General features: G+C 40.3%; 1 protein-coding gene across 1 annotated transcript; it reads right to left on the reverse strand.

The window, feature by feature from the left end:
* Positions 1-9208: 9208 nt before the first annotated feature.
* HRG_00422 (uncharacterized protein) lies at positions 9209-11638 on the reverse strand (the record flags this gene model as incomplete). Its single annotated transcript, XM_044858893.1, has 1 exon — positions 9209-11638. One exon carries the CDS (start codon positions 11636-11638, stop codon positions 9209-9211), a length of 2430 nt encoding a protein of 809 aa, XP_044725293.1.
* Positions 11639-12894: the final 1256 nt, after the last annotated feature.

Consider the following 12894-nt stretch of genomic DNA (forward strand, 5'->3'; position numbering starts at 1 on the left):
GATATAGTAGCTCTAAAGTTAGTTAATCTAGCTTACTATATAAGTATATTAATAGTTATAATATTACTTAAAGTAACGTAGTATTATACTAAATAAGAGCTTTTAATATATAACGACCGGTATTATTCTTAAGGGATAAACCTATTAAGGGGTTTATATTAGTAGATATAATAAGGCGTAGTCTAAGTAATAATAAGTATATTACGTTAGTAATAAGTTAGAGGTTATAGACTATAGACTATAACTAAGTAATTAAGTAATTAAAATTAAAGATAAGATCGTAATAAAGATCGTAATAATTATAATATTAAAAGCTATTAAGCTATCTATTTAAAAGAGTATTCCGTTCCTTCCTTATATATCTCGAGAGCTTCCCTAGATCGCCGAGAGCACTAGGTAATCCCGTCGCCTAGGAGCGCTAGAGCGCTAGGGTAACCTATCGTTCCGAACTTAATTAGCCCGTCGGTCCGTTTAATATTCCTTGCTACCTACGTTACGTATCCTCGTAATATATACTGGTCCCCGCGGTTCGCTAGACCGTGGTCGTAATATTATATAGAGCATAGTAATCTCGTTAATCCTAGATTACTTAGATCTCTACGATCCCCTCGATCTTATATCTATTAGATAGTCGTGCCGACTATTTATCCGTTAGACCGTGTTACGTGCTTAACGCGGTCGACCGTTAGCGGCCTAGTAGCCGTGGTCGTAATACCTAGGCCGTCCCTTTTAGCCTTTTATTAGCTCCTCTTTAGGGCCGGCTTCTTATTTTCCTTCTTAAAACGGACTAATAAGGTAGACCGAGACGACTACCGCTACGGCTAAGGAAGGCATATATATTACGACCACGGTTAGCGGGCCGTAGGAGAGCCGGCCACGTTTACGTAACAAGGCGGCTCGGAATAATAGTCGGGACGAGAAGTCACTTAGGCTTAGCTTACCTAGAGCGTACGTAAGCTAAGTAAGCCTTATATAGATAGATCACTACTTAGGAGCATAGCTTACGAGTAAGCTATAGTAAGCTACGAAGGGGATTACGGCTAGGACCGTGATCTAAGGACAGTCTTTACGGGTATATATAGCTACCTACTTTTACTCCTTTAGATAAATAGCTCGATAGCTTTTAATATAGATCTTTATTACGATTTATCTTTAATTCTAATTACCTAGTTATAGTCTACGGTCTACGACCTCCGACTTATTACTAACGTAATATACTTATTATTACTTAGACCACGCCCTATTATATCTACTAATATAAACCCCTCGATAGGTTTATCCCTTAGGAATAACACCGGTCGTTATACGTTAAAAGCTCTTATTTAGTATAATACCGCGTTACTCTAAGCAATATCGTAACTATTAATATACCTATATAGTAAGCTAGATTAACTAACTCTAGAGCTACTATATCGCTTTAGGATATAATGCGCGAAATTATCGCCCTTCGATATAAGGTATAGTTACTTAGGAACGGAGGAGGCAATAGATAAGTTAGGGACCTCGGAGAAGTAGTTAAACTAAAATAGCTAGGACTATTCGACGGTACTTACGGCACGCTTTAAGACTTTCTTACCTAACTTAAAGCCTACTACCGGTTTTACCCTACTAAACTCTCGGACCTAGTCGAAAAGGTACTCTACGTAGGAAATTATTTATCTAGAACGGCACTCGCTTAGTTTAGACCTATTATAAGGGACTTTCTCGATAACTAACTAGCGCGATAAGATAATAAGATAGACGAAGTCTTTGCTAGTTTCTAAGGATTTAAAGAAGCTATTATAAAAGTATTCGGAATAACTAACGAGGAATAAGAAGCCGAATAGAAACTCTAAGAACTCCGATAAAAGATCTTAGTATCGGATTATACTACGAAGTTCCGTTAAGTTACCTTAAAGCTTAATTAAGACGACGAACCCCTTATATTACGATTCTACGACGGGCTTAAAGAAGAAGTTAAGGATAAGCTCTATAAGGAAAATCGACCTAATAACCTCTCGGACTATATTACTATAGTAGTACGAATCGACGATAGATAGTATACGCAACGCTAAGAAAAGAAATAAGGAAGAGGAAACTAGAACCCTTCCTATAGGAATAACTTTAACCGACGCGCTAACTATAAGAAGAAGCGCGAAACTCCTATTACCTACGCCTATATAACTAACCTAGGTAGGATAGATCTAGATATAATATAAAAAAGCAAAGGAAAGTGTTTTAACTATAGGAAACCTAGATATTACTCTAAAGAATATAGATAACCTCGTAAGGAGAAGAAAACCTACTAGGCACTAGCCCTAGAAGGTAAGAAACACCTAAACGCTACTAATAGATAGGAACTAAAGTATAAACTCCTTAGTTAGACTATATACTACGACGACGAATATACGGTATACTTAAGCGATAAGAACGGTACTAGATAGTTCCTAAAGCTATTAAAGAAGACCCTTATAATAATATAACGAAGGGATCCTAAAACATAGAAATAAGTTAAATTCGTAGAACTAGAATACCCTTATCCTAAAGGAGTCTCCTAAGACTAGATTAGGAAAAACGGCAAACGATTCTAAGAGGATATATAAAATAAAAATCGATAATAATAACGGGTAGTCTATAAATAATATAATAAAGAAGATACGGACGTAGCCCTTATACTTATAAAACTCGGATAATAACCTAAAGAGGAATAACGAAGTATCGACGATATAAGCTCTAAAGAATAAGAAATACCTAGAGAAATAGAAGACGAGAACGAACTTATACTACTACCCTCGTTACTAAGGGAAAATACTACGATTAGAGAATACGCTCTATACTTCGAAGAATTTAAAGAAATACTTAAAATTAGAACTTAATAAATACCTTAAATTCTTACGGAAAACTAATAAGCTATATTAATTCGATATTAACCGGCACTACGCGGAGGAGACTACGCTATAGCTATCGCTATAGTCGATACCTTTATAGCTCTATAATAAGAATAGTAACTATAAGGAGAATTTAAAAACGATCTATAAATACTACTTACTTATAAGCACTATAAGTATATTTTATAGATATTATACGTCTACCTAGATTATATAATATACTTCTAGATAAAGGCACGATATAACGCCTTCCCGGTTAGGTTCGAAGGATAAGTACTTTCGAAACCCTACCTAAGTATAGAACTAGACTACTAGAAAATCGATTAACGCTACCTAAACGACTAAGTTATATTATTAGAACCCGATTATAGTATACTACTTAAATGCCGCGATGATTACGGTTTATTAACGAGATATCTTTCGGAGATATATAAAATCTATAAATACGCTAAAATAGAGGAATAGCATAGCGCTACTCGCTCTAAGGCATCCGAACTATTAATCTTCTAAAGACTTACGCAACGAATTAAATACGATAAAGAAGATTATAACGAATACGTATACCTAAACTATAGAGTTTATAAATATAAAAAGGCATAAGTATAGTATAAACGATATAACGGTATACTAAAAGATTATTAGCAATATATACGAAGGCTATAAGCCGTATTCGACTAAGGGAGAATCGATATAAAAACACTACGTGCGAAATAGAAAGACATAGAACGAAAACTCGACCTTTAGTATAAAAACGAATAGAATTACGAAGTATAGTACGTAATTAACTATAAAGTAGTATAATATAAACAATATAGCGTTAAGAAATAAGAAATCTTCGATTAGCTATAAGAAATTAGTCTCTTAAGCCCCGATATAATACTACGCGACGAAAATATAAAGAAACGATATTAATAATAAATCGAAGAAGAATACCTAAATAAGACGAATAAGGACTAGGTAAAAAACGAGGTATACTATCTATAAAAGGGCTATAGACTAGCACGACACGATAAGATCTAAGGACCCTATATATAGTAACGGTAAGCTATAGCGACTAAATAGTATTAGATATCTAAATCGCGGGATATTATATACGTATACTTTTAGACTACGGCGCGATAGGCAATTATATTTTACCTAGAGTCGTTAATCGTTACCGACTTATATAGAGATATAAGATAGATCTATATAAACTTACGAATATCGAAGGAGAGGCCTTTAACTATAATAACGGAATTATTAATATAGAGATTAATTACCTTAATATTAATATCTAGGGCTACGACGAACGAGTTAACTTTAATATTATAGATATTAGAGAATATAACCTTATATTAGGGCTTCTATAGCTATAGGAGAGCAACCTACTAATTAACTAGAAAACTAGCTAGCTACGTTAGAATAAAGACGTAAGTTTCTAGGACTAGTAGATTTAGAAGAAAGTAAAATTTTACGATAATTTAGCTACTAAATAAGATAAAAGGGATAACCGTTTAAGTAAATTATTACGGGCTTTAGCGATATAAATAAAGATAGTAACCGAACTAGCGGATATAATAAAATCGACTAATAAGACCTACGTACTAACTAACACGGCTATATAACCTAGTATCCGATATAAATAAAATAAAGGATATAATATAAAGATCTAAAGAGTTATTACTACTCTAAGGAAAGACCTTAAATAAATTAATAAAGAGCTTAAGTTAAGAGAAACCAGCTCTTAAAAGAAAGAATAAAGCCTATAAGATACAATAAAGAATATCCCCTAGGAATACCGGAAATATAATAAACTCTTTAAGGAAGAACTTAAGATAGGGTTACCTGAATATAGCTAATAGGACTACGAAATTTATCTTAAAGATAGAATAACGCCGACGTTCTATAAAATCTATAACCTAAACGAAAAGCAACTATAAACGCTACGCGACTACCTCGACAAGAATCTACGAAAGGGATATATATAAATATTAATATCTAAAGTAGGCTATCTAGTTATATTTATTTTAAAGAAAAACGGTAAGCTACGACTAGTTATCTACTATAGATAACTAAACGATATTATAATAAAGGACCGAATACTATTACCGCTTATATTAGAACTACGAGATCGACTATATAGTAAAAAATAGTTTATAGCCCTTAACCTTAAAGGCGCCTATAACTTAATACGTATAAAAAAGGGACACGAATAGATAATAGCCTTTAAAACGAAATTCGGACTATTCGAATATCTAGTAATACTATTTAGACTTATAAATATACTAGCTACCTTCTAACGGATAATTAATAATATCCTATACGAATACTTAGATATCTTTATAGTAGTATACCTAGATAATATCCTAATCTTCTCGGATACCCTAGAAGAATATAAGGAATACGTCTATAAGGTACTCCGCGTACTTTAAAATACGAAGTTACTAGTTAAACTAAAGAAAAGTAAGTTCTATATATAGAAAGTAGACTTCCTTAGATATACGATCTTACTAAGAGAGATACGAATATAATAAGATAAGATTAACTTAGTTAAAGAATAGCTAACGCTAAAGAACGTTAAGGACGTATAAAGTTTCCTAGGATTTATAAATTACTACCGACGATTTATTAAAGATTTCGGAAAGATTATAGTACTACTATATAACTTAACGAAGAAGGAAAAAGAATTTATATAGGACGATAAAGCTAACGAAGCTTTTAAATGCATTAAAACTATAATTATATAAGAACTAGTCTTAACTACCTTTAATCTAGAACGATAAATCGAACTCGAAACCGATATATTAAACTTTACTCTAGGAGTATAAATCGGATAAAAAGATAATAAAGGAAGACTACGACTAATTATATTCTATTCGAAGAAGCTATATAGCGTAGAACTTAATTACCCTATTTACGATAAAGAATTCCTTATAATTATTTAAGCTTCTAAGGAATTTCGATACTACCTTCTTAGAAGTAAATATAAAGTTAAGGTCTATATAGATTATAAAAATATCTTATATTTTATAACGACGTAATAATTAAACGGACGATAGATCCGATAGGCTAAATACTTATTAGAATTCGACTACGAAATAATCTATAGAAAAGGAATAGAAAACGGTCGAGCTAATACCCTTAGTCGACGAAGTAACTATAATATAGGAGCACCTATAGCGAAAGGATAGCTCCTAGAAATTAACGAAAACGGGAACTACTAGCAACGATAGCTAAATATAATATTTAAAGTATAACCCGACGACTCGATATACTAAAAGATCCTAAAATAGATAAAAAAATTTAAAGTACTAAAGGGATACGATATAGAATATTCGGAAGTTCTAATATATAAGAATAAAATCTAGATACTACTAGAATTACGAGATAAAGTTATATAAGATATATATAAATATCTAATACATAGATACTAAGGAATCTAAAGAATAATAGAACGGATTAAACGATAATATAACTTTCTATAGCTTAAAGAAGTAGTACGATAAGTTATTAAAGAATATAAACTTTACGTACGAAGTAAAGCTAAATAATATAAACTATACGGAGAATTGCAACCGCTACTAGTACTAGAGAAACTATAGGATTCGATAGCTTTTAATTATATTATAAAGCTACTACCGTTAAAAGAACCTATAACTAACGTTAAGTACGATAGTATATTCGTTATTACCGATAGACTAACGAAGTACGGATACTTCTTACTATATAAAGAAGTAAGTAATATAAAAGAGCTAGTATATATATTCCTACGAATAATTATTAGCAATTATAGACTACCGAACGAGATTGTCTTTAATAGAGGAAGTATATTTATAGCTAAGTTTTAGCAAGCTCTTATAGTATAATTAGGGACGAAATATAAGCTTAGTATAGCTTATTACCTATAAATAGATAGATAAATAGAACGACTTAACTAAACGCTTAAATAATATTTACGATACTATATTAGCTACGAATAAAACGATTAAGTTAAATAGCTACTAATAGCGTAACTAGCTTATAATAGCTTAGTTATAGAAATAACTAAGCTCTTACTAGTATACGCTAATTACGGATATAACCTAGAAGTATTTAAGGTTACTCGATAAGGACTATAAGTAGAACGAGCGATACTATAAGTAGATTAGCTACGAAAATTATATAAAGAAATATAATAAGAACTTTAATTCGTTAGAGAACGAATATCTACTTACTATAATTAGAAAAGATTATAGGGACTAATCTTTCGAGAGGGAGATATAGTCTACCTTATACGACGAAACATTAAAATAAAACGACTAAGCAATAAATTAGATTTTAAGAAACTTAGACCGTTTAAGGTTAAGAAAACTATTTTAAAAGTTAACTACGAACTTTCGCTACTAATAATAATACGGATATACTTAATATTTTATATCTTATTATTAGAACTAGCGCTACGAAACGCTAAACTATAGGGAAAAATCGAAGTTAACGACGATTAAGAATATAAAGTAGAATAAATACTAGATATAAGAAAATAAGGTTAGCAATAAGAATACCTTATTAAGTAGAAGGGATACGGACTAGAGGAAAATACCTAGGAACTACTTAAGCACTTAACCTACTACGGTTCTCTACTTCGATAGTTCTACTAGCAAAATCTACCCTAGGCATCGTAAAATCACCTAACGAACTAATAGTATTTTAATTAATTATATTAAATCTACCTATAGACTAAACATCGACCACCGCTTTAGATTCTTAGCGCTTAGCCTCGTTAAGGTTATCTAAGGAACAAAGGCCCTAATAGACTATCTTAGTACCCTTTATCTTTAGCTAGCGCTTTTAACGGCGAAGCCGCGCTAAACGAGCTAAGGCTTTATTTAGGTCGGCTTAAGCTTTTAATATTCGCTCCTTAGTAATTTCTTCTTCTTTATCTAATCGATCGGACTCTAGATTTATTCGGGACACTAGGACATACGTTAGCTGCAAACAATAGGTAGGACAACGAAGTCACCTACGAGAGCTGATCGCTACGCCCGACGCATCGCAGGAACGACCCCGCCGTATATATTCGGCATACTTAGAAGATTTCTCTAGCATTTTACAGCGGAAGCCGCGCGACGAATAGAAAGAATATAGTATAACGTCGAAACTAAGACGATTAATAGACTTAGCTAAACGAATACGCTTAAGGGTCTTACGAGAACGATCCTTCGACACGCGACTAGACATACTATTAGCAGTATATCCTAAGGGATAGAAAGAACGAACGGGGAATATATATACGCGCGATAAGGGTATATTTATACACGGCGGCTAAGGCAGCAGCAGGTCTTGCGGATAAGACTAAAAGGAGGGGAGACATCGTATTACGACCACGGTTAGCGGGCCGCAGGAGAGCCGGCCACGTTCACGTAATAAGGCGGCTCGGAATAATAGTCGGGACGAGAAGTCACTTAGGCTTAGCTCACCTAGAGCGTACGTGAGCTAAGTAAGCCTTATATAGATAGATTACTACTTAGGAGCATAGCTTACGAGTAAGCTATAGTGAGCTACGAAGGGGATCACGGCTAGGACCGTGATCTAAGGACAGTCTCTACGGGTATATATAGCTACCTACTTTTACTCCTTTAGATAGATAGCTCGATAGCTTTTAATATAGATCTTTATTACGATTTATCTCTAATTCTAATTACCTAGTTATAGTCTACGGTCTACGACCTCCGACTTATCACTAACGTAATATACTTATTATTGCTTAGACCACGCCCTATTATATCTGCTAATATAAACCCCTCGATAGGTTTATCCCTTAGGAATAACACCGGTCGTTATAATATAGCTAGGCACCTTATCCTAAGGTGCCCGAACTATAGGAGGGAAAGAGAGGTCCTTTATCGGACCTCTATAAGACGGAAGGAGGCCCTTAGCCTACCTTTTCTCTATAGCTCTAAGGAAGGAAGGGAAGCCCTTTTAACCTTCCTAGCTAAACTAGAGATAGGAACGGCTAAGTAGCTTAAAAAGGAGTAACCTAGGGGCCCTAGGGCCCTTAGGGGGGAAAAACACCGCGCGGGAGGAACTAAACTAACCTTTCCTTTATCTTTGCCTTTATAGCTACCCTTTCCCTAATTAGTTATAAGCCCCCGGGCTCTATAGCTAGCTAGGACTACTAATAGGGGCCTAGGCCCCTATTAGCCTCGCTATAGCCCTAGAGGCCGTATACGAGTAATAATATAAAAATAAATTATCCTAGCTATTATCCTAGCCGTCTTTACCTACTAAATATAATAAGCATTACAGCTATTATATATAGAAAAAGAAATTTATATAAGCATCGTCCTCGACTGCAAAACCCTCATTCGTCGCCGATGCAGATGCTAGGACTTGATGTACCAGTTTAGCAGCCCGCTCACGGTCTTAAAGAAGGCTTCCCAGTCGATGACTTCTCCTAAATTTTGCTTTCCGTCCCCGCTCTCAAATTTGGACATCCAGTCACTCATGACAAAGGCAACCGTCGCCGCCCAGCCTTGGCCGAAGGCGAGTTGAGTCGAGATAACGTCGGCCTTGGCCAGGAGCAGCTGCAGCTTTCCCTTACACAAGAGAATGCTCAATATGTTTTGCACCGCCGCAACCAAGTCGTCGGCGTTCAAGTCCAAGCTGCGAATGTCCACATCTTCATGGATCAACAGGATGGCTATCTTTTGCCTCTTTTCCGGACTGGTGAGAAGCTCTGCGATTGCCGAGACCGCCTTGAATATGTCCTTTGGTGCTACCTTGACATCTTCGATGCCCAGCGTCTTGGCCACTTCCTGCCAGTTGCTCCCGTTGTTGGGCCTCTCCGGGGCTCTCTCGGCTGCTGCCGATAAGTCAGTTCGTCGTGGGCTTGCGCTTTCCAAGCCCAGCGCCTGGGTAACATGTCGCCACATGTTTTCGTCGGTGAGCAGCTTGGGGACCAATTCCACGACCTTGACCACATCCTTTGGTTCGACATTTGCAAGGCCCGTAACATTCAAGCCCAGAATTTCAAGGAGCTTTGCACGTCTCTCGCCCCCGTCAATCAATTCACCCACGTTCAGGTAAAATTCGAGGGCGGCGTGTTTGATGGCCTCATCCGTGTCCAGCTTCATATCCTTCAGTTTCAACTTGGCTAGTCCCATCTCGTCCAAGACGTTCTGTACCTGATCAGTGAGGTTTGGATTATTTTTCTTGAAATCCACAGTCATCTTGTCAAGTTGGGCTTGGGGCACGGCATCGCAGCCGACAGTCGCCTCATCACCAGGCGGTGTATTGGTGTCATTGTCCAGGGTCGGAGGCTGAGTGTGGACCGTGCGCGGTGTTGAGCTGCTCGTCGACGACTTGCTGGTCACCGCATCGCCACTGCCGCCGGGCACGGTCATAGGCTTGGGCACGACTTCTTGCGAACCTAGAGCGTTCAGTTCGCTCTTTGCCGTAGTCTGAGCCTTGATTGTGGACGATACCGAGCTGCCCGTGGACGACTTGTTTGCCGCCGGCTTTTTCAGGCCTGTGGGAACGACTTCTTGAGAAACTGGAGGCTTTATATCGCCCTGTGGCCGAGTCCGAGCCTTGGTCGTGGACGATACCGAGCTGCCCGTAGGCGACGTGGTTGTCGCCGGCTCTTTAATGACGCCGGGCATGACTGAAGGTTTAGGCACGACTTCTTGCGAACCTAGAGGCTTCACATCGCTCTTTGGCGGAGTCTGAGCGTTGGTTGTGGACGATACCGAGCTGCCAATGGGCGACGTGGTTGTCGCCGTCTGGCCACTGAGAGGCCGCGGGCCAGAGTTTCCAGGAGAGGCCGGGAGTCCCTGCTCACCCGGTCCGCGGCCCTCGGAGTCAGGGATGACAGCAACCTTGACCTCCGCGTCAAGTTCCAAGTTGAGGGTGGCGAACAAGTTCTTCGGCACGGGGCGTGCCTGGTCAACGGGGACAGCAGGAGCGGGCTTGCGTTCGGGCTGGAAGACGATGCATTTGTCGCCATCGCAGGTCTCGGCAGCGTTGCACTTATCTGCAACAGTGCAACTTACAAACTCGGTAATAAACGAGAGAGCATTGAAGATATCGGCGGGCTCGACGCGAATGTTGAGGTTCTTCTGGCACTCACTGTCACCACAGGGGCGCTGCTCGTGCTGGTCAAACCGGCCGGGGCTCGGACAGTCGATGACGCGTCTCGTCAGGTCGGCACCGTCCTGCTTGGTGACGGTATCGCCTTGGATCATCACACGTTGAGGAGTGACGTTGTCGTAGATGAGCTCAATCCTGGGCGGACCCGTTCTGGAAGAGTCCGGTTTAGGAGAGACAGTCTCAGGGGAGACCCTTGCAGGAGAACCCGTTCCAGAAGAGCTTGGGTCGGGCACCGTGGCTTGAAGAGGGGGGCCAGGGTAGATCTTATCGCCGACCTTGGTAAAGACGCCAAAGGCATCGCCTACGAAGCAAGGCTCCAGATAGGATTTGGTGGGCAGGGGGCCGGACTGGGCCCCGTCAGAGATAGAGATCTCGACGATCATACGCATGGCAGTGAGGACCTTTTGTGGTCCCTTGAAGTTGAACATGTTGCCAATAATCTCAATGGGGGCGTTGAGAAGGTCTTTCAGGTCGGCCTCGACGTCGCCGCGGGCGAGGGGCTCGGTTTCGGTTCTGGCCCCGGTCCCGGCACTCAGGCCGACCCCCTGTCCTCCACCGCCGCCATGAATGTCGTTGCCGCTTGCCCCATGGGACGCGGGTTTCCGCCCACCAAGGGCCGCGTGCTTTCGCTCCCCAAGGGCCTCGGCAAGCCTTTGCCGCCGCATGTTTGGGCCTGGTCCGCAGCGCCGTAGCTCGAACTGGAGCTCACCGAGAAGGCCACGTTGACCGGCGGCATCTCGGCTGGAAGGCCGGCGGTCACCACCGCAAGGCTGGCCAAGACGAGGCTCTTCATTTTTTTGGGTTGGACCCGTGATCCGAGCAGTGGTATTATGTGGCAAAGGAGAGACGGCCAAGTAAACACGTGAGGATGAAAGGAAAGTATGACAGAGAGTATAGCCAACACACGCAAAGATTGGCGGATGGACTGGGTTGGAAAGACTTCAGACGAACCGAGGTGGCGGGAGAATGAGAGAGGCCGAGGGGACGTGGCATATAAACGTTAGGCATCATTGCTGTCGAATGGCAGCAGCCAGTCTTGAGTCAGAAGACTCGCTTGTGTCCTCTATGCGCGCATGGATTGCCTGGTCCGCCTCTGTTGTGGCATTGTGGGATGGCATAGAAGATTGCTAGTGAAGAGGTGTTATGGTCTTCCAACTTGGGCCGCGTGTATCCTTGCAGCGTAGACGACGGCATCGGCTTCCCGTAAGCAGTATGGGCTGAGCCCGTGGCGTCCTGAGCCTGAGGGCGAACCGAACGCGAGTCGTGGGTTGGCTGTGCTAGCTCGGGCCCTTCAGCTCGAAGCCCTGTCGGCGAATGACCGAGATAAAAGCCGGGTACCTGGAGGGTTCATGTTGTCCGAGTGTTTACTTTTTGTTTGCCGTTGGCATCGATCCGTGATCTCAGTCCTATCGCTCGTCTTGTTGTTGCCCTCGTCACCTGCTTTTGTCCGGGTTAGACGCCGGCTTTGTTTTTGTTTCCTGGAAGAACGACACGATGCCCATCTTGGCTGTTCTGAGATCCAATGAGATCATGTTTGAAATTCAAGATGCCCGGCGGACTGGTCAACAGACCATAACTAGTGCAGTTGAGACTTGATGGGCCTAGGCGGACCTGTCTGTCCCCATGTTACTATCGGTGGGAGGAGGCGTAATAGAGGATCGAGCCGATCGACTACTTCCCAGCCTATGCATAAGCATTTACGAACGCGTGGGCGCCCGATGGGTTGCCGAAAATGTTTTGTTTAAACAAGGCAGTCAGTCAATGCTCGCTGTGGGTGGAAGATGGATCTCCCTTACTCGCCCGTGTTTAGGCCGTATCAGGAAGAGCCCGAAGGGGGATCGCTGTCTAGGCCAACGATATGATATTTGAATAGATTTCTCCCCAACCTTCCTTCCCGTAACGGACGGCCCAAGTCGGGTTC

Source organism: Hirsutella rhossiliensis (genome assembly GCF_020360975.1).
Source record: "Hirsutella rhossiliensis strain HR02 chromosome Unknown scaffold00001, whole genome shotgun sequence".
Lineage (NCBI taxonomy): Eukaryota > Fungi > Ascomycota > Sordariomycetes > Hypocreales > Ophiocordycipitaceae > Hirsutella > Hirsutella rhossiliensis.